The 24783-nt window shown below is 39.2% G+C and overlaps 2 protein-coding genes across 2 annotated transcripts in view; both read left to right on the top strand.

Moving 5' to 3' along the window:
• The window catches only part of ERBB2 (erb-b2 receptor tyrosine kinase 2), a 278816-nt gene that overhangs the window by 121782 nt on the left and 132251 nt on the right, over positions 1 to 24783 (top strand). The window lies entirely within an intron of this gene.
• NMT1 (N-myristoyltransferase 1) overlaps positions 1 to 24783 on the top strand; it is a 120103-nt gene that overhangs the window by 24066 nt on the left and 71254 nt on the right. Inside the window, exon 2 of the mRNA XM_063138460.1 lies at positions 17478 to 17586. Coding sequence (XP_062994530.1) covers positions 17478 to 17586 — 109 coding nt within the window. The remainder of the gene's footprint in view (positions 1 to 17477; positions 17587 to 24783) is intronic.

The following is a 24783-nucleotide window of genomic DNA, read 5'->3' as shown; positions in this document are numbered from 1 at the left end:
CAGATAGATGTCAAGTGCGTCATCCTGAGTTGCATTCCAAAGCTCAACCTGGATGCCCTCCTGCTTGCCCAAAAGACAATGCTGTGGCCACGGTGAAGTGCAACACACTTATAAAGGTTGTATTGAGTGTGCTATACTATACTGTTTCCCCTCCTCTGCTGCTGAGCCTGCATAAATCCCACCCATCCCATATGAAGCCAAAACAGAGGAACATAATTCTCAATGTTCCCTTTTCAGCACTAAAATATAAATGTTTTTGAGATGTTTTGGTAATCTTTTCTTCTTTGAGACTTTGTCATCATTGCACACATACCACCCATCTGTATACCTCAGCCACACAATGTAGTGACCAGAAGTCATGTTTTTGCCTATGTGGAATATTGCTGCATGAGTGCTATATGTGTAATTATTAATTATTACATTACCAGAATTATATCTGCTTATTTTAACATTTCTTTTCTCAAAATGAGAATTGAATGAGCAGATCATAATAAATAGGTACTGTGGTGCCTGAGTCAATACAATTGATCGTGTACACAAAACATGACATTGTCCACATTGTTCAGATTCTATTTGGGAATGGAAGAGATTCTTAAAGTCAAATTGTGATGAGGAAGGGCTATGTAATATTAGGAACCACTCATTTTCAAAATGGCTCTGTGTTCCAGATGAACACCTTGGACAAGTTGTGTTACTCAGGTATGATACAGAGAATATATCTCTGATGATTGTTCCCTCAGTCTCTAAACAATTTAAGATAGACAGAAGGAACTCACTTGCATCTTGCTGTTCTTCTGAGAAAATAGAACTTGACCTAACTGCTCATCTACAGTTTTTCGAAGCTCAGTGGAACAAAAAGAAGTTGCAGTCTTGCTCCTATCACCTTCCAGTAGGTTGCAAATTGCTTTGCTGACACGTCCCTCACTTTGCTCTCTAATCTTTTCCATTAGTGAAGGTATACTCAAGAGTAACTGTGCAATTACATTTGAATAGCAGTTTACACCTGTTTTATTATCAAAGCCAACTGGATTCTCATTAGAGATGGCTTCTAATGTTTTTGTCACCTTAGCCCTTTTTTCAGGCAAATCCTGTGCATCACGAATATGCTTCTCTTTCTTTCTTTTTCTTTCTACTGGTTTTTCAAATAGAGGAAGGTGTGGTTGAAATGCACTACGTAATCTATTGTACTCATCAATGCATGACCTATCACAATTTGCCTTTAAGTAGTCAATTCCCAATATATGTAGACCTGTGACCTTCGTACTCTCGACAAAGCAACATATGTCATGCCATCTTTAAAAACAGCTTTTCCCACATCGACAATTACATGGTCTAGTGAAAGTCCCTGAGATTTATGTATTGAGACTGCATATGAAGTAATTAAAGGGAACTGTTTTCTCTTAATATAAGTATCTCTAATCAATGGAAACTTTACTTCCACTCTGTTAATTGTCTGTACTTCCTCTATCTTATCAAATTTAACAAGTATTTGTTCTACTTATTTTTTGTAGATATCATACTTGAAAACTACGACATGTCCCATAGCCCCGTTGACTAGTCCTGTGTGAATGTCTAAGTTACGCCGCAACACAACACGTCCTTTCTTCTCAACCTTCAGCACTGTTTCAAGACCTGCAGTTCTTGAAATGTCTGTTTCTAAAGATGCTATTTTTCTATTAATCTCATCCTGCATTGCTGATGTAATTAATCTACTATCTACTACATCAACTGCAGCAACATAAGTTGGTTGAACTTATGACACTGTTGTGCAGTTGGCATTATACATACAGGAATTGTACTTCCACACATGAGTGAACTAAAGAACTCTGTGGCATGTTCAAGTACAGTGTCCTCACTTGCAATAATCCTCCTATCTAGCTGAGATCTGTCAGTATCTGTAAGTCTTCCAACTCTTAAGTGACTTAGTAGTAAACTATACTCCTCATCATCACTCTGTCTCATATTCATCAGCAATTCTTCATAACAGAAAAATCTCCAAAGATTCACATGTCCAATACATCCAATGCTATTTCTTGCCTCACTATTTCTTAAACTTTCAAAGATAGGCCTCCCCTTTACAGGGGTAAGCTGCAAAAGATCGCCTAGGACAACAACATGCTTGTTTCCAAACAGTGTGTCATCATTACTCTTCATAATTTCCTGCAACCTCAGATGAATATGTGCGAACATCAAATTTGAAACCATACTAATTTCATCAATGATCAAAAGGTTTAATAACTTTCCCTACCAATTCAGCATTAAATTCACATAGTTTTCTATACTCCATCTTATTTCCATGCTCTACAGGAAGCATGAGAAGGCGATGCAGAGTAACTCCTCCAATATTATTATTATTATTATTTATTTATATAGCACCATCAATGTACATGGTGCTGTACAGATTACACAGTAAATAGCAAGACCCTGCCGCATAGGCTTACAATCTAATTATTATATGCTGCTAATCCAGTAGGAGCAGCAACACAGCATGACTGACCTGATCCTGTTACCTCTAGCACAAATGTCCATATGGCATTTATGAGAAAGCTTTTCCCTGTTCCTGCTGATCCACTAATGAACATCAGCAATTGTTTGTTATTTGTACAATCACATTTCTTCTCTCTATGTAACAGGCTATGCTGAATGACTGCAGTGACATTGTCATATATCTGCCTTTGGTCTTCATTCAATTGACTGACAATATCTTGTAAATTTTGTCTCCCTTCAAATTGAACAGCTATTGCACTACAGACATCATCCATATTCTCTCCCACTCCTTCCTGTGCTATTGCTTGTCCCAAAAGTGGGTCATTTTCACTCAGATGTTCACTGTCCTGAGAATCATGAACTATTTCATTTTCTGTATGAGTAATCATTTCATCCTCTTTCTCTAGCATCTCCTTATATGTCATAAAAGAAGTGTTGCTATTCAGAGTAGGAGCATTACATCTGTAACTTTCCTCATAGCTCTCATACTGACCTAGAAGTTCTGACTCATCTCTCCATGGTTTAAACATAAAAAGCATAGAAAAAAAATAATGCTCTTTTTTTTCTATGGTCTTTAAAGACAATGGTAGATGATTTATTACCCATGGTTTTTTGCGTTTCACTAAACATCCACACACCCCTTCTACACTAAAGCATCCTCTCTCTATATTCTCTTGTGTTCCTAAATGAAAATCATAATACTGAGCCACCTCATAAAGACAACTAGTTTCCAACAGGCTTGAACGTTTTGGGTAGTACACATCTATCAAATTAGGTTTTAAAATTTCAGTGCTGTGTGGATCATTTTCTGCTATGTTCCCCAGGTCCTTTTTATTCTTTAGCACCCTTCTCCTATATTGCTTATACTGTACTGACAAGAACCGAATGCCATCTGACTTTCCATACAGCATTGTGCCAGACAGTCTATCGCTGGCCTCATATGCACCACACTCTCTGTGTCAGAGTTTTTAAACCAAAACTCCAAAGACGAGAGGATAATGACTGATTTTCTCCAATGTCTTGCCAAACATTTTGCAAAGCGGACTTCTCATGTTTGCTAATATATGCAGTTACATATCTAGCCAATGTCATACAATTGTCTGCTATAAACTGTACATCTATGTTAGCCTGCCAAATCAGTAGAAGTACAGGGTTGTAGTCATTGATGTATATCTCTGATTTTGCACGTGGCAAATTGTAAACACATTTTGCAGATTTGCATTTTAACCTATGTCTAATCGAAGAGAAAATGTCATTAATTTCAAATTTCCTTGTATTTTTTCTGGGAAATCCAAACCTACAACGCACGTAGAATAGATTCTCCTTTTTCAAAATCCTACGGCATGTCCTGTTGCACCTATGCATTTGAAAGTCAGACACAAGCTGCTGAAGTACAGGACTTTCCATTTTTTTAGGCATTCTGCATGTAACATACTTTGAAATAAAAGCTTCAATCTCATCATTAGTATTCTTCCCTAAAACTGGAGCATCGTCAACCCAAAGAACCATGTGAATATGTGGAGCTCCACGACTTTGATATTCCACTCTCCAAAAATAATGACTAACCACACCTAAAGGTGCATTTGTTTTCTGGAGGAGGAAGTGGAGCATTAACCTAAATCTTTTATGAAAGTGCCTAGAAACGTTAACAGGATCCAATGAACAAAGTTCCCCAGGTGTCAACTTCTCAATGTTAGGGATATCTCTGTTAACCCACCTCAATAAATCCAATAGCTCATTCCATGAGTACTCAGCACAACTAAATGTAACAAACCAAGTTGGTGGGCCAAAATTTCGTAGCATACACTGCAGCTCTCCCTGACGCCTATACCAGTATTCTTTAGTCCCTCGCATTGTAGACATGATGTTTTGTAAATTTGCCTGAATTACTGCATCTTTACTATTAATCAGATCTAACATTTTTTTAGCAGTCATCCCATGAAATTGATGCACCATACTCAATGTATGTGAAATACTAGCTGAAAGAGCACTTAGTTCACTTTCCCAAAAAGTATGGAACAAATATTGATGGTTCCTACGGAACCTTGAATCTTCACATTCGACTCTAGCTCTCCTATATTCATTTTTGGTATTTTTTTTCGGCCTGTCATCATGAAGTCCTCCAGTTCCACAAGGAAACAGGTCTGGAAAGCACTTTGCTTCCAGTGTTTTCTCCCAATAACTAATTGGAGTACTTTCTATTCTATGCATCTGATACAAGTCAATGTTATCTCCTACAGGATCTTTTCCATGCAATGGATGGATAGTATACTCCTCATAAAGATTGTCCACTGACAAATCAACTTTTTTCAACATGGCAGTAGTATCATTACCAAGCTCCACCTCATCAGTAGAAACATTTGCCTCCACATCAATCTCAGTGTACAATGGATTACATTTCTTTAAGTACTGCAGTGCAAGTTTTACTTTCCCCATATCTACCAACGCTTGCCAGATTACATTTTTCTTTGTTGCTACTCCATTTACAAGAATGAACAGATTAGCAGATAGATCTGTGTCCCTGTTTACTACATCTATATTCTCCTGTAAAGGAAGAGGAAGATATACAACTTTCCCCTTAATGGCCCGAACTAATTCTTTAGCAGGCAAATTACCACTTTTTGTATTCAATCTAACCACTGTTTGAAATGGTTTCACTAGTTGAATAAGTATTTTTTCATAAAGGTTTAATTCCTGTAACTGTTTTGGCACAGGATCCAAACTACTCCTGCCAGGTAAAATGCTACAGTCAATTTTTTTACAGCAGTAAAAACATGCATAGTAGCCATTACTTGCCACCACAAAATTATTCTGAAGCAAATGGTAACCAACTATTTCCCTCCATAAGTCATTCTTCTCCACAATTTTATCTATATCTATTTTTCTCACCTGATATACATAAAATAATCTATGACAACTGATGCAAACCCTATCAAATAGAAGGTGTTTGCCCTTTTCAAATAGTACAATTTCATCTTCAAACTGTGACATCACTACTGTTTCCTTTGGAATGTTCTCATATTCAGAACTCTCTGATTCATCTTGAAGCACAATATTCTCAGTTATATTTGCTTTTGGACACAATTCATCTGCAATGAATGTTCTAATGTTCTCTATGTTGCCTTTATCAATCACTGCTTGAAACTTGCACTCTAACAATACTAATGACCGAGCATAATATATTTGTCTCAAAATAGAAGCAGTCCAATTGTGGTGCACAGCAATCATTCTGAAATGCCGTAACACACTTTTACATTCATTGCTGTCATAGCAAAGTAATGAATGCTCCCCTCTTGCAGTAAGACCACATCTTCTACAAACATCTATTGATTTTAATTGTCGTTTTTTTGCTTGCACTGTTGCTTTGAAAAATTTGAGTAGGAAATTGTAAATTGTACTTAAAGACCTTGTTGGACGAACACATGCATCATCACAAGGCCAGTTTTTAAGTACATTCAATGCATTCTCCTTTGCATTGTCTGGTAATACATTCCTCAAAAAATGGATTTGTTTTCTCTTCAAACTTACTGCATTTGGTGTAACAGACAAAACCTCTGTTGAACATTGCAGTGGTTCACTTCCAGTTTCAGCAAAATAAGGTTGCCTCCACTGGCTATGAATTCATTCTCCTCCAAACACCTCACAGTATGTTTCTATACTAAGTTCTCTTTCTTCCAACTCAGTCAACCTCACACATTGAAATCGTGCATTTATTCCACGGACAGCTAAGTTAATCCTACTTATTAATGACTGCCTTAGATTTTTTAGATGCTGTACAAACTGCCTGACTTTAATCCTTGCCTGAAACTTTGCAAATGGCCTAGTCACTAATTTAAATGACACAGGAAGTATGTTATTAATAATCTTATTTTGAATCATTTGTGCTGCATACTTTTTTTCAGAAACAGAAACTGATATTGGGCTTTAACTGACACCTATTCACTGTATTGACCCTCCCACTTGTATTAGTATATCTCTTTTGCTGTGTCTGTTTTTTTTTTCCAAAGGAGAACATTGGCAATCCTTAGTGTTCTATGTTTTGAATAATATGCTTGGTGTTTTGTTTGCAGTGTTTGATGTTTTGTTTGGCATGAGTGTACTGGTACCGTATGTTTCTGTAATTCATACCTATTTTTTCTTTTCAATCGACGTTGCTGTTTCTTTGTAATCATTCTTCCTTTATACTCTTGCTTGGGTAAGAAACCTAGAATAATAATAATATTCAAATTTCAAAAAATACCTTTTAATTATTAAAAACAGTCTTTCATGCATACTGGAAGCTTACATTCATGGGATTATTCAACATAAACATTACAATATGCAACATATCCTTACAACTAAATTTTCTGATATACAGTTGTTTTAAAATATTTTTTAGTTTTTAGTTAATATTACAGTTCTTACATTTCTAATATTACCCTGTAACTACAACTCATGCCTTTTATTTTATCCAAGAATATACTTCCTTGTTCTGAAAAGTGATTGTACACTTTGTAGTGGTTCACTATATCCTGAAACTTTATTAGAAAAAAAAAGAGATGTATGCAATAGAAAATACTGTGCATTGTTAGCTGTATTATGGCATCCTCCAGTTTCCTGCCCCCCCAAAAAGATATATTGAAAATTACTGTGTAATCCTTATGCTAGAATAAGTTCCACTGAGTAAAACGGAAGTAACTTTAGGTTAATAGGCATAGTGTTGAACTGAATGTTTCAATAAGCAGTCATTCAACTATTTTTTTAAAAATATATATTAATCATTAATCAACTGTTAGTATCTTCATCAAATCACAATAGCTGTTTTCCCCTTATTAGCCAAAACCTATCAATACCTGGCATATCCAATGGTCCACATATTTTTATAAGCTACACTTTATGTTTGAAAATCAGCACAGAATATTCTTTAAATTTTCTCTATCAGTAATGGATTTCTAAACACAGAGATTTCAAAAGTGTTACACTTATTGTTGCCAACTTTTTAATCACACACTGCACAATGGAACTTTAAGAGCTATTTTGTTTTCAAGCATTAGAAGATGATAATGCTGATTTCTCTCATTTCAGTTTGCTGATAGAAGAAGTTAATAAAGTTTATGTCTGTGCTATGTAAAGATTAATTTACGATTTTTGTAGGCTTTATTTTTTGTACCAAGACCAAATAATCAATAGTAATTGTACTTACTAATATTTAAGAATTACAAAATATTTCAATAAATATTACAACCGTGGAGTTAGTTCACATATATCCAGATGACTGATAATTCTGCACACTGGAATTTCTCAGATATTATTTCCCCACCTTTAACAAAATAAAAAGTATTAGGAATAGCATTATTGACTATTATAGAATATTTCCATGAACTTTCTTCAAGCAATCTACTGAATATTAACCTATCATTCAATGCATTGAGCTAACTTCGATATCTAGTCAAGGACATTTTATTATTTTATATAAGCATTCAACCTACTTAATACTCTTCAAGGAAATATGAATGTAATGTACAATTACAATTTGAAAACAGCACATAATACAGTTATCTCTCAGTTGCAAGTATAATGCCTCTATATATGGGACTTTAATTCTGCCACATTAGCTTAATCCTCCTTTCATTCCATCACCACCCCATTTTGTGATGTTGTGTGACATATAACCTACAACAATGGACATTTTGGTAATTACAGAATGGAAAGCAACATGTTACTCTTCATATGTGAGAGCAGGACAATCATGTGTCAATTACATCAGTATAATTGCTGAAGAAATCTGTGGGAGTTATAACAGTGCAAAGGATGCAGGTTTGTGTTGCAAAGTAGAGAGTGAGAGCTAGTGTGGTGTGCTGGTTAGATTTTTGGTCTGGGAGTCAGGACATCCAGATTCTACTCTGCAGTCAGCCAGGAAACACACTGAATTACAGCCTAGCCTACTTCACAGGGTTGTTGTGAAGATAAATAAATAACCAATACTAAGTATTTTGGCACCCCATTTTTAAACTACAGCCATGTAGGAAAACATAAAGCAGTCTTGATTTAGCACTCCCACATGATAGTTTGTAGATCACTAGCTACCGTTAACACAAAAAATATCTCGTCAGAGAATACTTCAAAAAGTTATCAAAAGACCTTAGACTCTTCTACTTTACTTCTTTTTCTTCTTCTCAGTGGTATATCTGCAAAAGATTAGCAATCATGTAAAGACATTTTAAGTATCAAAGAAATTGTAAATAATATATTCTCAAGTATCCATTTCTCCTGCTATTACTATTGAAATTATCATGAACAATTCTAATCAGAACTGCAAAAAACAGACTCATACCAAGTTGGAAATCTCCACCACAGAAATGAGGACTGTCGTGGCAAATAACCTCCTATTTATATAAATATGTCTCAATTCGATTCGTCCAATGAAAGCAGTGTATGAATATTTGATGAGCAGTTAACTGCTCTGCTTTAACATCCCATAATGCTGTTTCCTCATATGTTAACCAATGAATAAATTGAAAATCAGAAAAATAGCTGTGACAACCTAAATTTTGAATAAATAAATACTTGCACAAGAACCAATCAGAGTCATATAGGATATATTCAAATCACCACCCCAAATCCTGTTTCGTCCACTCCATCTTCAAACTTACCAATCAAAAATTAAAAACATCTCTTCAAAAAGTATGAAATACATGCCACTGTAGATGACCCTTCCCATCCATTTAAATATTGATACATTCCATCTTGATACCCATTGAAATACAGTAACTATCACTGGGCAGAATACAGAGATACAGATGCATGATTAACCAATGACTGCCTAGTGCTGGGCAGAGATATAGATGCATGATTAACCAATGAATGCCTAGCGCTGAGCAGAGATACAGATGCATGATTAACCAATGATTGCCTAGTGCTGGGCAGAGATATAGATGCATGATTAACCAATGACTGCCTAGCGCTGGGCAGAGATACAGATGCATGATTAACCAATGACTGCCTAGCACTGGGCAGATTTAAAACACAATGCACTGGTCCTCATATGACAGTAACTTCTGATCAGTTTATAGAAAGAAAACAATGGAATAGTCATTATACATGGTTTTAATGTCATCCACCCAAAACAAAAATGCTGCTGAAAAATCAGACACTATATCTTGGCATAACTTATCAAAGTAGTCTAAGAAAATGAGCCATACCACACTCAGTGGGCCTGTTCAGACAGCACACTAATAAGCCATAGTTATGCCACTAATCCTTCTGCAACAAATGGTCAGTCAGCATGTTTAAACTCTACTGATCTAGACACCACGGTTACAAATGGTTCACATGACACTCTAACCCATAATTATTGTTGACCTCAAAATGCTTAACCACTGTAGTTTACCATGCCATCTGAACAGGGTCAGTATGTAATAAAGGACACACTGAAATAAAAGCCACACAAAACTATTGCTGTGGATCTGCATTCTGAACAATAAAGTGACTTTAAGATGATGAGTTGGAGCAAAGATTCCACACAGCCAAAGTAATGATAATAATTACAATAAGTTGTAATATTCCAAAAGCCACAATGAAAATCAAGCTTAGAAATACAGGAACAAGTTCTCTCCCCTGCCACTAAAATCCATACTGTGACTACGCCTGGAGAAATAAAATAGAATTTACATGTGCTGTCCTGATGCTGAATATGTTTACTTCCACATGAGCATTTTATTGTAGAAAAAAAAATTCTATTTCAAAAGTATTTTTTTTTAAAAAAAAGTCCACTTGTATACTTTTCTATTGGTTTTTTTTAAAAAAATCTTGTGCACCATCTTGTGAAAGTTCTATCCTCATAGGGTAGAACTCATAAAAATTAAATCCCAGCAGACTTTGCTGAGAGATGAAAGGAAGGAACAGCATCATTCCTACTTAAAACACTTACGATGCAATTGTAGCCACATTTAGACAGAAGTAAGTCTAACAACCCACAGGTTGGAATGCTGGAAATTTTAAAATGTATTTCTGTAAAAATGTGCCTACAATTCAATCCTTAATTTATTTCATCATCCCTCTGAATTCCCTTTTTCTTTGTGTGTTGTGACTTTTCTGAGCTGCTGCAATGTTTATGTATTGATACATTGATTATTGATTACATTTCTATACCACTGAATAGCCAAAGCTCTCTGGGTGGTTCAAAAAAATTAAAACCATAAAAAATATAATAAAACAACCAAGTATCTAAAAACACAAATAAAAATCCAATATAAAAAGGACAACCAGCATATGACCAGACAGCAGAAATTTACATAAAATTTAAATATAGAATTAAAACAGTAAAATTTAAGTGTAAGTTAAAATTAGGTGTAAAAATACTGAAAGAAGAAAAAGGTCTTCAGCTGACAACAAAAAAATACAGTGTAGGTGCCAAGCGAACCTCCTTAGAAAGCTCATTCCACAGCCAAGGTGCCACAGCAGAGAAGGCCCTCCTCTTGGTAGCCACCTGCTTCACTTCCTTTGGCAGGGGCTCACGGAGGAGCCCTGAGGATGACAGATACATATGGGATTGCCATCATGTGCGGGACACCTTGAGGATGACCTTAGAGTTCGGGCAGGTAGATATGTGAGGAGGCATTCCTTCAGATAGCCTGCCCCCAAGCCATTTAGGGATTTAAATGTTAATATCAACATTTTGAATTGGGCCCAGACCTGAACTGGCAGCCAATGAAGTTGTAAAAGGACTATTGTAATGTGGTCTTGCCAGCAAGTAGCGTTTTTAGTGCAGAAGAAATAGTCTAATCTAATTACATGAATCATTTAAAATATATAAATATTAAAAAGATGTGTTTCTTATTGTACAGATGCTCAATCTGATGCTCCATAACTAATTCTTTCTACCAGTCTGTGATCAGATCTGTTCATAGCATTTCAAGTGTAGTCACACAATAGATTTATATCTGGGTATCACTTTACACATCCTTAGACAGAACTACATGTACCATCTAGATAACCTTTGTTCTATAATTGAGAGATCCTTTTGGAGTTTATCATAATCCCTCTTTTTTTGAAGAATCTTAAATAATTTGGAGTCCTCAGCAAACATGGTCAAGTCATTGCTTACACCTAATTTCAAATAATTTATGAACAGGTTGGAAAGCACTGGTCTTAATACAGATTCTTGAAGGACACCACTGTAAATATAAAATTCATGTGACCATAAAATAGATGGGTATATAAAGTCACATCTGTGTTTTGTGAAAAAGCAAGTTGAGTTTTTTTGGAGGGAGGTGTTGTTTATTAAAATCACTTTCTGCATACAGTAAGTACACCCGAACGCAAAAGTCCGTAACAAAAACTGCAACAAACTCAGCTTTTACATTAACTAATACATTAGTATGCTATCTAACTTATCACTAATACACTCATGAATCTAACACTAAAATTTATAATTTGTACTTTATTAACATTAAAGAATGCACTTAAACCAAGTAAAGATCAGAGTATCTAGCATTTTTATTAATAACTGCTTGATAAGCCGCATATCACATAATTTCCAGATGAAAGGCATCACCAAATGTTGCTTCCTCGGTCTAATTTCCTTGTCAATAACTGGAGATCATCGTTAACAGCACTTTTAGGTAGGAATCCAGCTTCTTAGTAGGTTCCATTTAATGCTCTGTGTGATTCAATTCAATGTTTCGAAAAATGGTATTTCTTCCTTGCTGATAAAAAAAAAAGAGATAACCATCATTTCCCTCTTTTTTATATACAAACACAAGAAAAACCAAATAATAGGCTGTTCCTCTCATCCTGACTATCATTATCATCATGAACAGATCAAAGAAAAATACAAAGAAATAGGAAATGTATAGTTGAAGGAAGGCTAGCTTCTTTCTCCTATTTCTTTACTATTTTTTATTTAGCTCCCATTTCTTCTTTTTCTTGCAACTAGTAGTAGCGAACTTCCAAAATGCAATGAAAGAAGAATTAAGTAACATTGAAAAGAACAGATTTCTCTTCCATTTCAGATGTCCTTAGCACGAGGGAACCCAGGGATATTTAATAAACTTTGACAAATATTTCCCCCAGGCATGAAAAAAAAAACCAATAGCTTTTTTAAAAAGCACCTGTCTATAGGAAAATTCAAATTGTGCTAGCTCCCAACACCAGATTCAGTTTACTTGCTAGAATGATGCTATCACTAATTCAGATTCCATGACATAGATGCACCTTTAAAAAAATAGACCTAGGCCTTAGCTTAGGGTGACCATATGAAAAGGAGGACAGGGCTCCTGTATCTTTAACAGTTGCATAGATAAGGGAATTTCAGCAGGTGTCATTTGTATATATGGGGAACCTGGTGAAGTTCCCTCTTCATCACACCAGTTAAAGCTGCAGGAGAAAAATATATTTTTTACTTAATTAACATTAAAGAATGCACAACGGTGCATTCTTTAATGTTAATTAAGTAAAAAATATAAATTTTTTACAGTTATATTTATAAATATAAATTTCAGCAGGTGTCATTTGTATATATGGAGAACCTGGTGAAATTTCCTCTTCATCACAATAGTGAAAGCTGCAGGAGCCCTGCCCTCTTTTAAATGGAATCACTCTAGTATAGCTCCTGCAGCTTTAACTATTGTGATGAAGAAGGACTTTCCCCAGGTTCTCCATATATACAAATGACACCTGCTGAAATTCCCTTTTCTATGCAACTGTTAAAGATACAGGAGCCCTGTGCTCCTTTTCATATGGTCACAGGGGCAGGGGGCTGGTGACTCCGATGTCAGTGGGGCTATGAATCCATGGGTACATAAATCCTACAATCCTATGCAAGGTTAGACATAAAATCCTACAATTCTATGCATATACCCACGGATTCATAGACCCACTGACATCGGAGTCACCAGCCCCCTGCCCCTGTGACCATATGAAAAGGAACACAGGGCTCCTGTATCTTTAACAGTTGCATAGAAAAGGGAATTTCAGTAGGTGTCATTTGTATATATGGGGAACCTGGTGAAGTTCCCTCTTCATCACACCAGTTAAAGCTGCAGGAGAAAAATATATTTTTTACTTAATTAACATTAAAGAATGCACAACGATGCATTCTTTAATGTTAATTAAGTAAAAAATATAATTTTTTTACAGTTATATTTATAAATATAAATTTCAGCAGGTGTCATTTGTATATATGGAGAACCTGGTGAAATTTCCTCTTCATCACAGCAGTTAAAGCTGCAGGAGCTATACTAGAGTGACCAGATTTAAAAGAGGGCAGAGCACCTTCAGCTTTAACTGTTGTGATGAAGAGGAAATTTCACCAGGTTCTCCATATATACAAATGACACCTGCTGAAATTTATATTTATAAATATAACTGTAAAAAAATTATATTTTTTACTTAATTAACATTAAAGAATGCCACACTACTGCTTTATAGTGGTACTAGCTGTACCGGGCATAACATACGCTGTTGTAGCATATCTTAAAAGTTTATTAATTAAATATCATCGCAAGGGTGCAGGCTGCTTGGAGGCCGCTGATACAGTGCCGTCTAGCAGGCCAGGGGGGCCGGGAGGTCGGGGGGGAGCAGGTGTCCCCCTCTCCCTGGGGTTCCTGTCAGCTTTGGGCCGCCCGCCCAGCTCGCATGAGAGTAGGCCAGGGCCTTAGCTCGAAGCAGGTGAGCGGCCTCCCACCTGGCCACCAAGGGCCCCAGCCGTGCCTCGCTCATGCTTGGACCCGTGGCGCTGCCCCCTTCGGGGGGGGGGGAGGGAAGAGGCAGACAGGGGGAAAGATTACCTTGGAAAGCCTAGAGGAGTCGGGCGAGGGGCTTAGCAACCTGTATCAGCTGACGTTACATGTTGTTACTGTTGCTTAGCAACCTGTATCAGCTGAAGCCTTTACAGAACCATACCTAAGCGTTTTATATATGTAGATTGAAGTGCACTGCAGGAGCTACACTACTGCTTTATAGCAGTATCGAAGTGCACTGACAACTGTTGGGGCCCATGACACATCCGCACCAAGCAGGATATAACACTATGAAAGCGGTATATGGTATGTGTCATGGGCCCCAACAGTTGTCAGTGCACTTCGATACTGCTATAAAGCAGTCGTGTGGCTCCTGCCTTTTATATACCACTCTCATACCACTTCCATAGTGGAATATCCTGCTTGGTGTAGATGAGCCCTTAGTGCATCCATCCTACTCTCACAAGAGTTTTCTTTTTTAAAAACAGCTTGAAATAAAGGGAGCTCTGATGTTTGAGTAACAGGAATAAAAACTTGTAATAAATGCAATAATGTAATATTCTGCCTGCTTAAAGAAAATTGCTTCACTATGTCCAATCACTGCAGTTCACACAAAATAATATATAAAAAACTAAATACAGAGCTCAAGCTTTGTTTGATGGCTAGAATTCCTGTTGTTGAAGAAAGAAGCCACTTTGGTATTAGGGACTGCTTAGGCAAAAACGATAAACAATACTTTGGATGGTGGCCAATATTTTTGGGCACAGGGTGTTAGCAAAAGATGGAAAAAAGAAAAAAAACACCTCCCTAATGGGACATTCTGTTTGTTCCCTTCTGCCTACTGATTCACCTCAAACTTGAAAGCTTATCACTAATATACTTAAAGCTTTCTGTTCAAGGAATTATGCTAAGATTTAATTAAGAAAGAATTAAGTTGATATTATGCTGCTCTTAAATTCTGTCTAGTATACACATGAACTTGAGCTTTGCCATTATTTTCGGTTCTTTTTTAATGTCAAGTATGTTCTGTAAATTATATGAGTATATCATGTTATCCTGACCTTTAGCATATTCTTTACTTTTAGAGATCTGCCATTCTGTTTCTTTTACGGGAGCTAATACCGTAGTAGAAATGCAATAAAAGCTAGTAAGGATAAAGAAATTGAAAAGGTCAAATAGGAGAAGTAATACACTAAGTATTTGTAATTTTCAGAAATATAAAAGAGTGATCTCTGATTTGTATTACAGGAAATGAAAGAGAAAAGGGGTTAAGGAATGCTACGAACTTATTTGTGGGACTTTTTATTTGTAATAAAATATGTTTTCCCCATATTAGTGATTCAAAAATAGCCTTGTCCCCAGATTCTGTAGCTAATTTCTAAGAAAGGTGTCAGGACTCAGGCCTAGCTTTACCCATTTAGGTTGCAACCCTATGCTTGTTTAGAAGAAAAAAGTCTTACAGCTCCCAATATCCCTGGGAGTTGTTGGACTTTTCTTTCTGTGTAAACATGCTCAGGATATCAAGCCTCTTAAATCATATCTTTGAGTTTTGCATAACTTAAACTAAGGTCACACATTTTGCTGGAAACTGCTAAGATGATCTTTGTTTTGCTGTTGTGGCTGCAAGAGTTTCACTTGCGGAAGACATGACACTTTGGCTTGCACTGTTCTCTCCTATGTGTGCATACCAATTTTCACATAGCTACACACTGCGGGCACATAGTCAGAACAGTATGTACTGTATATATAATAAGTTAGCTCCTCCTTTATAATGTTCCAGGTGCCAGTAGACTATCCTTTGTTAGTCTACTCTAATTCTTTAGTTGTGTGATTGAGGAGCAGCTAATGATGGCATTTCCCCCCCTGGTAGCTGGAATTCTCTCCAGTTTTTGAATGTTATACCTATCACTGTTTAGGAAGGTGGCATTCTCTAGCTTATGAACAGTAAAACAGTTTGAGCCCGTTTTACAGCTCAACATGACGTGAAACTACTCCCACAATAAACCAAATGATTTTTAAGTGTATATAGCAGGCATTGAGTTCCCCAATCCATTGAGATACTGATGGGGAAAGTAGGGAGACTTTAATCCTTTGCTCCCTGCTGTAGTTCAGTCTGGATCAAGTCCCCCTTACCTCCTATTTGTACTGAATGGAAAGCTTCCATTGATGTAAAAGGGAACTTTCCTTTCACCAGATGCCAGGCATGCCCACCCCAACCCAGACTGGGACTTGACAGGGGCAGAGCGTCAAAGCCCCCCTATTCTCCCAAGGTCCCAATCCAGATCTGGGTCCCACACGCTTTCTAATTGCTTGAATGGTGTTACATCTAGCTTGGCTCTGTCTGGTCTCAGTACTGTCGCCGCCGCTCGAATGGCGGCTGCGGCGAACGCCAGGGGGAACACACACACACACACACACACACACACACACACGGGGGGGGGGGGAGAGGATTACCTTACCTCCTCCTTCGTCCTAGGTCTGGCGGGAAATGGAATTCTTTGCCGTAAGTGGAAGTGTCGCAAAGGCATTTACGGCAAAGAACTCCATTTCCCGCCGTGCCTGGAACGAGGAAGGAGGTAAGAACCTCCTCTCTCCCCCACCCACCCCGGCTAGGGCCCCCCACTCCGCCCCGTCCACCCCCCCGCCGCTCGATCACTTACATTCCTATGATCATCTCCCGGTCCTATGGATTGCTCCGGGAGGCTTCCCCTCTTGCGCTACAACTGCGCAAAAAAAAAGTCGCCAACCCCAGAAGTAAAACAAAGCAGATTGTGACAGACAGACTTTCTCTCCCTTTTTCTCCTTTAAACTCCCACCCAGCCCTCAATATTTCAGGAATCTCCCTGAAACGCGCAGGGAATGTAAAGCCAGCATTTCTTTCTGGCAGTACCGCGTTTCAGAAAGATTCCTGAAATATTTTTCATTTTAGAGTGCTAGGTTTACCATCCCCCTAGCAATAGCAAATAACATGGCGGAATGCTCAGATTACTGATCATCCTTAACTACAGGAATCACGACTGTGATTCCTGTAATATATATATGAAAAAAACTAATCCCACTCCATAGGGTATAAAATAAACCATATGTTAGTCATACCTAGCTCAGACATACAGGCGTTCAACATTGGTTTGCGTGCTGAGGTTTGTTGTGGTGAGTGCTCCTACCCAGTATTGGATAAAGAATGTCTTTAAAATCCCTGCCAATTGTTATTGCTGATAATAAGCAATCATAAATTGTGGATCTATTAATTATGTATCCTTTGTTCCTCAGTGACTTAAGTCCAGCGGATGACAGTGGGGGTAAGAAAAAGAAAAAGAAACAGAAACGGAAGAAGGAAAAAGGGGATCAGCTTGATTTGGCCCAGGATCAGTCAGTAAAGGTAAAAACAAAAACAATAACATCTTCCAGCAGATTGGTACTTTGATCTACCCAGTGGAGTATTTCCCTGTTCTGTGTTCTTCTCCATAGCTGTGGATCATTCTTGGTGGGAGCTTTCCCCCACCATCTACTGCACATGCTCCAGGGTTCCACTGCTGCCTTCAGTCCTCTTTTGACCACTGCATGTATCGCCTCATCGGGAGTTTCACTCGAATGTCCTTTCTCTCTCAATGCTGAGGTTTTTCTTCCCTTTCTTCTTCATTCTTCCCTACTTCTTTGACTGTTCTTACTTTTCCTACCAAAAAATGTAGCTTTTATTTTCCCCTTAGTTAGACACCAGTCTGCTCCACCTTTCGGCATCTCATCCTCTGACTTTCTGGCTCTTAGAGCCTTATTCAAGAAGTGCACTCGCTGCTGGAGAAAGGTGCCCCTCTCCGACGGCCACTCTCTTTGCCTCCTGTGCTTAGCGGAGGCTCATGTTGTAGAGTCTTGTGCCCAATGCATGAAACTGTAAAAGCAGGCCTGTCGGAACAGATTGAATCACCTTAAAGCAATCTTTTGGAAAAGGGCGCTGGAAGCTCTAGACACCCCAAGAATGGAACATGATAGCCCTCCACAAGTGGGCCCCTCGAATCTGCCATCATCAGGCCCACCAGCTCTAGTGATGGGCCTTGTAGACCTGCCAATGCCTGGAAGATTGCTAGCAATCTCTATGGCAAACAATATATCAAAATGGGTGAGGGAGCATAAATCCTCATCTGAGAGTCACAGGAAGAAGAAAAAATCTAAGAAGGACTCCAGGAAATCTAAGAAATCAAATTGAATTGAACCCCTTCCGACTTCATTGACTCTACGGCCACCCAGCCATCCAATGCCAATCTCACCCTCGATACCATCTCTGGTCCCGGAAGAATCGATCCCGGTCCTGAGTGCATCGGTCTATGAAGGAGGAATGAGGGATCCACCCTCTTCTAGAAAGCAACTATCACCTGCTTGACAGCTACTGATATCCAGGGAATCCTCCCCTCGGTCTCATCGTGGCTCTCCCTTGCGACCTTACCAACCACTTCGGCTGGAGTGGGACCGTGATGTGGACCGGACCTATTGCAATCATGACCTATTGCCTAAAATCATAGATACATTCACAACCATTCCTGGTTCCTCCACAACTGGGACCACTACTTAGACTGGTCAGTGCCTCTATCTCCTTACCAGCTCTTCCCTTGAGTGGCAATATCATTGAGAGCAGGATTGCTACTATCGTAGGTCCCAGTATTTAAGATGGAGCCTTCTGCATTGCCTTCTCTCTACGACTGTCTCAATTATTATTATTATTATTAATTTATATAGCACCATCAATGTACATGGTGCTGTACAGATAACACAATAAATAGCAGGACCCTGCCGCGTAGGCTTACAATCTAATAAGTTGTAGTAAACAATAAAGAGGGAAGGAGAATGCGAACAGGCACAGGGAAGTGTAAACAGGGTCATCTGGCGCAGATACTGCCACCTCTTCTTCCCCGGTCCCACCTCATTCCATCTTTTTATAACGCGACCACAGTTGCCACTCCACCAATCCCCCAGTTGAATGCCTGCTGCCAACATCGCCGAGGAGATTACTCTCATAGAATCATGGAATCATAGAATAGCAGAGTTGGAAGGGGCCTACAAGGCCATCGAGTCCAACCCCCTGCTCAATGCAGGAATCCACCCTAAAGCATCCCTGACAGATGGTTACTAAAATCCTCTTTTAAGCATTTGAAGAGTGCTATCATGTCTCCCCTCAATCTTCTCTTCTCCAGGCTAAACATGCCCAGTTCTTTCACTCTCTCTTTATAGGGCTTTGTTTTCAGACCCCTGATCATCCTGGTTGCCCTCTTCTGAACACGCTCCAGCTTGTCTGCATCCTTCTTGAATTGTGGAGCCCAGAACTGGGCGCAATACTCTAGATGAGGCCTAACCAGGGCCGAATAGAGAGGAACCAGTACCTCACATGATTTGGAAGCTAAACTTCTATTAATGCAGCCCAAAATGGCATTTGCCTTTCTTGCAGCCATATCGCACTGTTGGCTCATATTCAGCTTACGATCTACAACAATTCCAAGATCCTTCTCGTTTGTAGTATTGCTGAGCCATGTATCCCCCATCTTGTAACTGTGCCTTTGGTTTCTATTTCCTAAATGTAAAACTTGGCATTTATCCCTATTAAATTTCATTCTGTTGTTTTCAGCCCAGCACTCCAGCCTATCAAAATCACTTTGAAGTTTGTTTCTGTCTTCCAGGGTATTAGCTATCCCAATCAATTTTGTGTCATCTGCAAAATCTTCACAATCTGCAGAGGACTATGAATCAGACTCAACTTCTCCATTCTCCTTTTTTGAACCGTCAAATTCAAGACCGCTTCTTTTGTTACCAGCAGACACAGCACTAACAGAAAAAGCGCTCATCCTCTTGCTTTTGCCAGTCCCGTAACAAGACGGACAACTTTTCGAAGCATTGACTTTGACTCTTTCTAGTGTCCAGTTTGCCCTCTTCGTTTCGGAGATCTCCTCGCCACCTTCTATCCTATGTGGGCATGGGTAACTTCAGATACCTGGGTTCTCTCCATCATTCGCTACAGCTATCACATTGAATTTGAAGTCTCCCCTCCTCTTGGCACCATACTCATAACAACATCTTCGGACATCCTCCAGAAAGAATCCAAACTCATACTAGAAAAAGGCATGATTCATAGAATCATAGAATAGCAGAGTTGGAAGGGACCTACAAGGCCATCAAGTCCAACCCCCTGCTCAATGCAGGAATCCACCCTAAAGCATCCCTGACAGATGCTTGTCCAGCTGCCTCTTGAATGCCTCTAGTGTGGGAGAGCCCACAACCTCCCTAGGTAGCTGATTCCATTGTCGCACTAACAGTCAGGAAGTTTTTCCTGATGTCCAGCTAGAATCTGGCTTCCTTTAACTTGAGCCCGTTATTCCGTGTCCTGCACTCTGGGATGATCGAGAAGAGATCCTGGCCCTCCTCTGTGTGACAACCTTTTAAGTATTTGAAGAATGCTATCATGTCTCCTCTCAATCTTCTCTTCTCCAGGCTAAACATGCCCAGTTCTTTCAGTCTCTCTTCATAGGGCTTTGTTTCCAGACTCCTGATCATCCTAGTTGCCTTCCTCTGAACACGCTCCAGCTTGTCTGCGTCCTTCTTGAATTGTGGAGCCCAGAACTAGATGCAATACTCTAGATGAGGCCTAACCAGGGCCTTTTAGAAAATAAACATCATCTTTCTGTTTCAAAGATATAGAAAATAAGATAGAAGGAAGAATTATACCACCAGTATCCATTATGGCAACATTGGATGTCAATTCACTGTATAGTAGTATTCCACATGATGAAGCATGGGATATGGTTTATTTTCTAAAAGGCCAAATTTATGGTTTTCCACAGCCTTCAATTGGAGGGGTTTTCTCCCCCGCGAGAAAGTTTTTAAGGATGAATATTCTATAATTGATGGTTTAACCTGATATGGGTGAGTGATTTTTAGGCTGAATTAGAAATGAGTGCTTGGATTTTATAATTATAGAGATATCTAGACTAAATGTGATGATTATATAAATAATACTATCTTATCTCTGTAGTGTTTGTTCCGAGGAAGCTTGAGCAGCGAAAACGGGACATTTATTACAAAATCCTATCAACAACTTACAACACTGGAAAGAACAAAATATATTAACAAACCTTATTTATAATATATCTGTGAATATATGTTTATGTACTGATGTATTGCCAAATGTGTTTAATATACTAAAGTGTGTTAGTGTGTTTTTGTTGGGCTATACTACAGTATAGTAGTCTTATAGTAGGAATATCATTCCAATTATTGGTTTATTGTATTATAGTACCCAACACCACTATTGTTTAACAACTATGGGATACATCTGCTTTCTTGTAATTTTTGCATAATAATAAATGGGTTCCTTGTTAATCATCTCTCTCCACTAGTGGTTTGGGTAGTTATGTGCAGTCAGGCACCATATCTATCTATCTATCTATCTCCATCCATATGCAGCCACCCTTTGGCAAAGAAGCCATCTTTAACTCTTGGCACATTACATTCATTAGAGAGATGAAACCTCTCCCTGGAGCCATCAATCCCTATCGGTCAATATCAAGTCAAGGATTGCTGATCCTCTAGTTCCTTCCTCCACTTTCTGTAGGAAAAAGTTATTTATTTATTTATTTATTACATTTATATACCGCCCAATAGCCAGAGCTCTCTGGGCGGTTCACAACCCACACGTGTCAGGAATTATCGTCCACACATGTCATCCACACATGTCAGGAATTTCTTGGAAGGGCCACTTTTGGCAGTATTTGTTTCCCAACTGATATCGGGGTAATTGAAGTCCCCCATCACTACTACATCAGACTTGCTTGAAACACTGGCAATTTGTTTCTCAAAAGTTTCATCGAGTCTTCTCCTTGATTGGGTGGTCGACTCCGATTATCATGTTCTTTTTATTCCTTGCCCCATTTATTTTAATCCAAATGCTCTTGATGGGGCTCCCAGTCTCATCCGCCTGTAATTCTGTGCAGGGATAGGTATTTTTTAACATATAATGCAACTCCGCCTCCCTTTCAATTTCTTCTGTTCTTTTTGAACAAGTTATATCCTTCAATTACTACATTCCAGTCATGGGAGTCATCCTACCAAGTTTCAGTTATACCGATCAAGTCGTATTTGCCTTGATGTATTAAGTGTTCAAGTTCGTTCTGTTTGTTTCCCATACTCTGGGCATTAGTATATAGACATCAAAGACCATGTGCTTTATAGTCTGACTTTGTTCCTACATTGTTGTGGACACTATTTTGGGGCACAATTGGAGCTGTTCTCTGTATTGAGGTGCATGGGCCTTCATCCATTGTTGCCTTGAAGTTTACATCTCCTGCCCCCATAAGATTCAGTTTAAAGCCCTCCTGATCAAGTTCTTCATGCTCAAGAGCTTTATTCTCAGGCTCTTGGCAGTAAGGAAGGTGCTCATATCATTCAAGACCAACCTTCGCTGATACCATCTTTAGATACTAAGCAGCAATATGTTGGTAGTCTGGTACTTCAACAAACAAGGTGACTGTGATTGATCCGCCTCCGCTTTTTGACACTGGACTTCAATTGGTCGATTCTGAGATGGATATTGCAGGGGAAAGCAACCTCTTGGCCAGCATTGTCAGCTGCTCCTGTTCATCTACCCATGAGTGGGAACTGCCACAAAACATGCTCCACTGACTATTCAAGTGTTGGGGCATGCCAACGATAGATCTCTTCTACTCTCCGGCTAACACTGTCTGCCCAATGTTCTGCTCAAGAGCAGGGCACAGCAAATCTTCTCTTGGAGATGCACTCCTACTACCATGGATGGACAGACACTGCTGCCTCTTTCCCCTCATCCGAGTAATAACCAGTCTCAGGATGGACTCCTCAAATGCTATCTTCATAGCACCATGGTGGCCAAGACAGTCCTGGTTTGCTTCCCTCCTGGTTTGCTTCTCTCCAAGCACTGCTGAGAGGGGAATTCTCCCACCTAGACTTAATTTCCCTGGACAGAGGCCAAATCTGGCATCCAGATCTCCACACTCTGAAATTCACTGCATGGAGAATAAGCAACTAGGAGCCAATTTAGATTTCCCAGACAGCATTCTCCAGATCATACAAGCCCCCAGAAAGCTATCCACTAGAAAATCATATAACAGTAAGTGGGCCTGTTTCACTTTGTTTGCCCGGACCAACAACTTTGACCCGGTCCATGGCTCTATCACAGGAATCCTGCCTTTCCTGAAATCTCTTCTTGACTCCAGACTTTGATACTCCTTCCTTTGTGTATACCTGGCTTCCATTTCAGTAGCGCACAACCAAATTCACATCTATTCCATCTTCACACTCCCACTGGTTAAACAATTCTTCAGAGGAGTAAAGAACTTCCCCTCCCCCAATCCATCTCATTGTTGCACAGTGGAGCCTATCTGTCATCCTTAGGCAAGCCATTTGAACCTATGGCATCAACAGACCTCAGGCTATTCATGCTTAAAGAGGCATTCTTGGTAGCCATCACTACTGTACACTGCTCATCAGCACTTTATGTGCTCTGGATAAACTCTCCATATCTAATATTCCACAAAGATAGAGTAGTCCTCCATCTTGACCCATCATTTTTGCCCAAGGTGGTCTCTGACTTCCATCTTTGTTCTATTGATATTCTTCAGCTCTCCCTCCTCTACATTAGACTACAAATCCCGAACCAATCTGAAAGTCTCCCAGACTCTTCCTGTGCCTTAAGGGCAAGAACAAAGGCCTCCCAGTCTCATCCCAGAGGTTTGCTGCCTGGATAGTGCAAACCATTCAGCTGGCCTACAAGTTCAAAGTATTCAGCTAACAGGACCCATAAGAGCACACTCTACGTGTGGGATGGCTACATCAGCCACTTTTGCTAAAGGTGTAGCCAACCTGGATTTCTGCAAAACCGGTACCTGGTCAAAACCATCCACATTTATTAACCACTACTGGCTGGATGTCAGAGCCCAAAGTGGCTGCATATTCAGCAGAGCTGTTCTGTTCTCCATCCTGCAATGATGTGTCAATGGCGAACCTTCCCTCTTCCAGTAGGTGAGCTTGTTACTCACCCATTGTGAACCTGTTCAGAAGACATGCTAAATTATGGTGGTTAAGCATTTTGAGCTAAACATTACATGTCATGTGAACTTAGCATGTTGTGTGAACCATTCCTAACCATGGTGGCTACATAACCACAGTTTAAACATACTCAGTAACCATTTGCTGCAAAACAGTTACTGGCCTAGCCATGGTTTAGCATGTTGTCTGAACAGGCCCAATGTGTGATGCAGAGAGACCATGAAGAAGAAATGCAGGTTGCTTACCTGTAACAGTAGTTCTTTGAGAGGTCATCTGTGCATTCAAACAACCCACCCACCGTCCCCTTTACGGTATCAGCACTTCATCTGGTTGGCACCAAGGGAAGTATCTGCGAATTTTTATTGCCCTCGGTCCCATGGCCAAATTCCCATCTCAAGGAACTAAAGGTGGTGGCGGGAGCCCTGGGGCATGTGCAGTAGATGGTGGGGGAGGATTCACACCAAGAATGATCCTCAGCTATGGAAGTTTCCCGAATCCAGGCTCAATGCAAGTGCAG

The sequence above is a fragment of the Elgaria multicarinata genome, chromosome 11 (genome assembly GCF_023053635.1).
Source record: "Elgaria multicarinata webbii isolate HBS135686 ecotype San Diego chromosome 11, rElgMul1.1.pri, whole genome shotgun sequence".
Lineage (NCBI taxonomy): Eukaryota > Metazoa > Chordata > Lepidosauria > Squamata > Anguidae > Elgaria > Elgaria multicarinata.
This window is presented reverse-complemented; position numbering and strand designations above follow the sequence as displayed.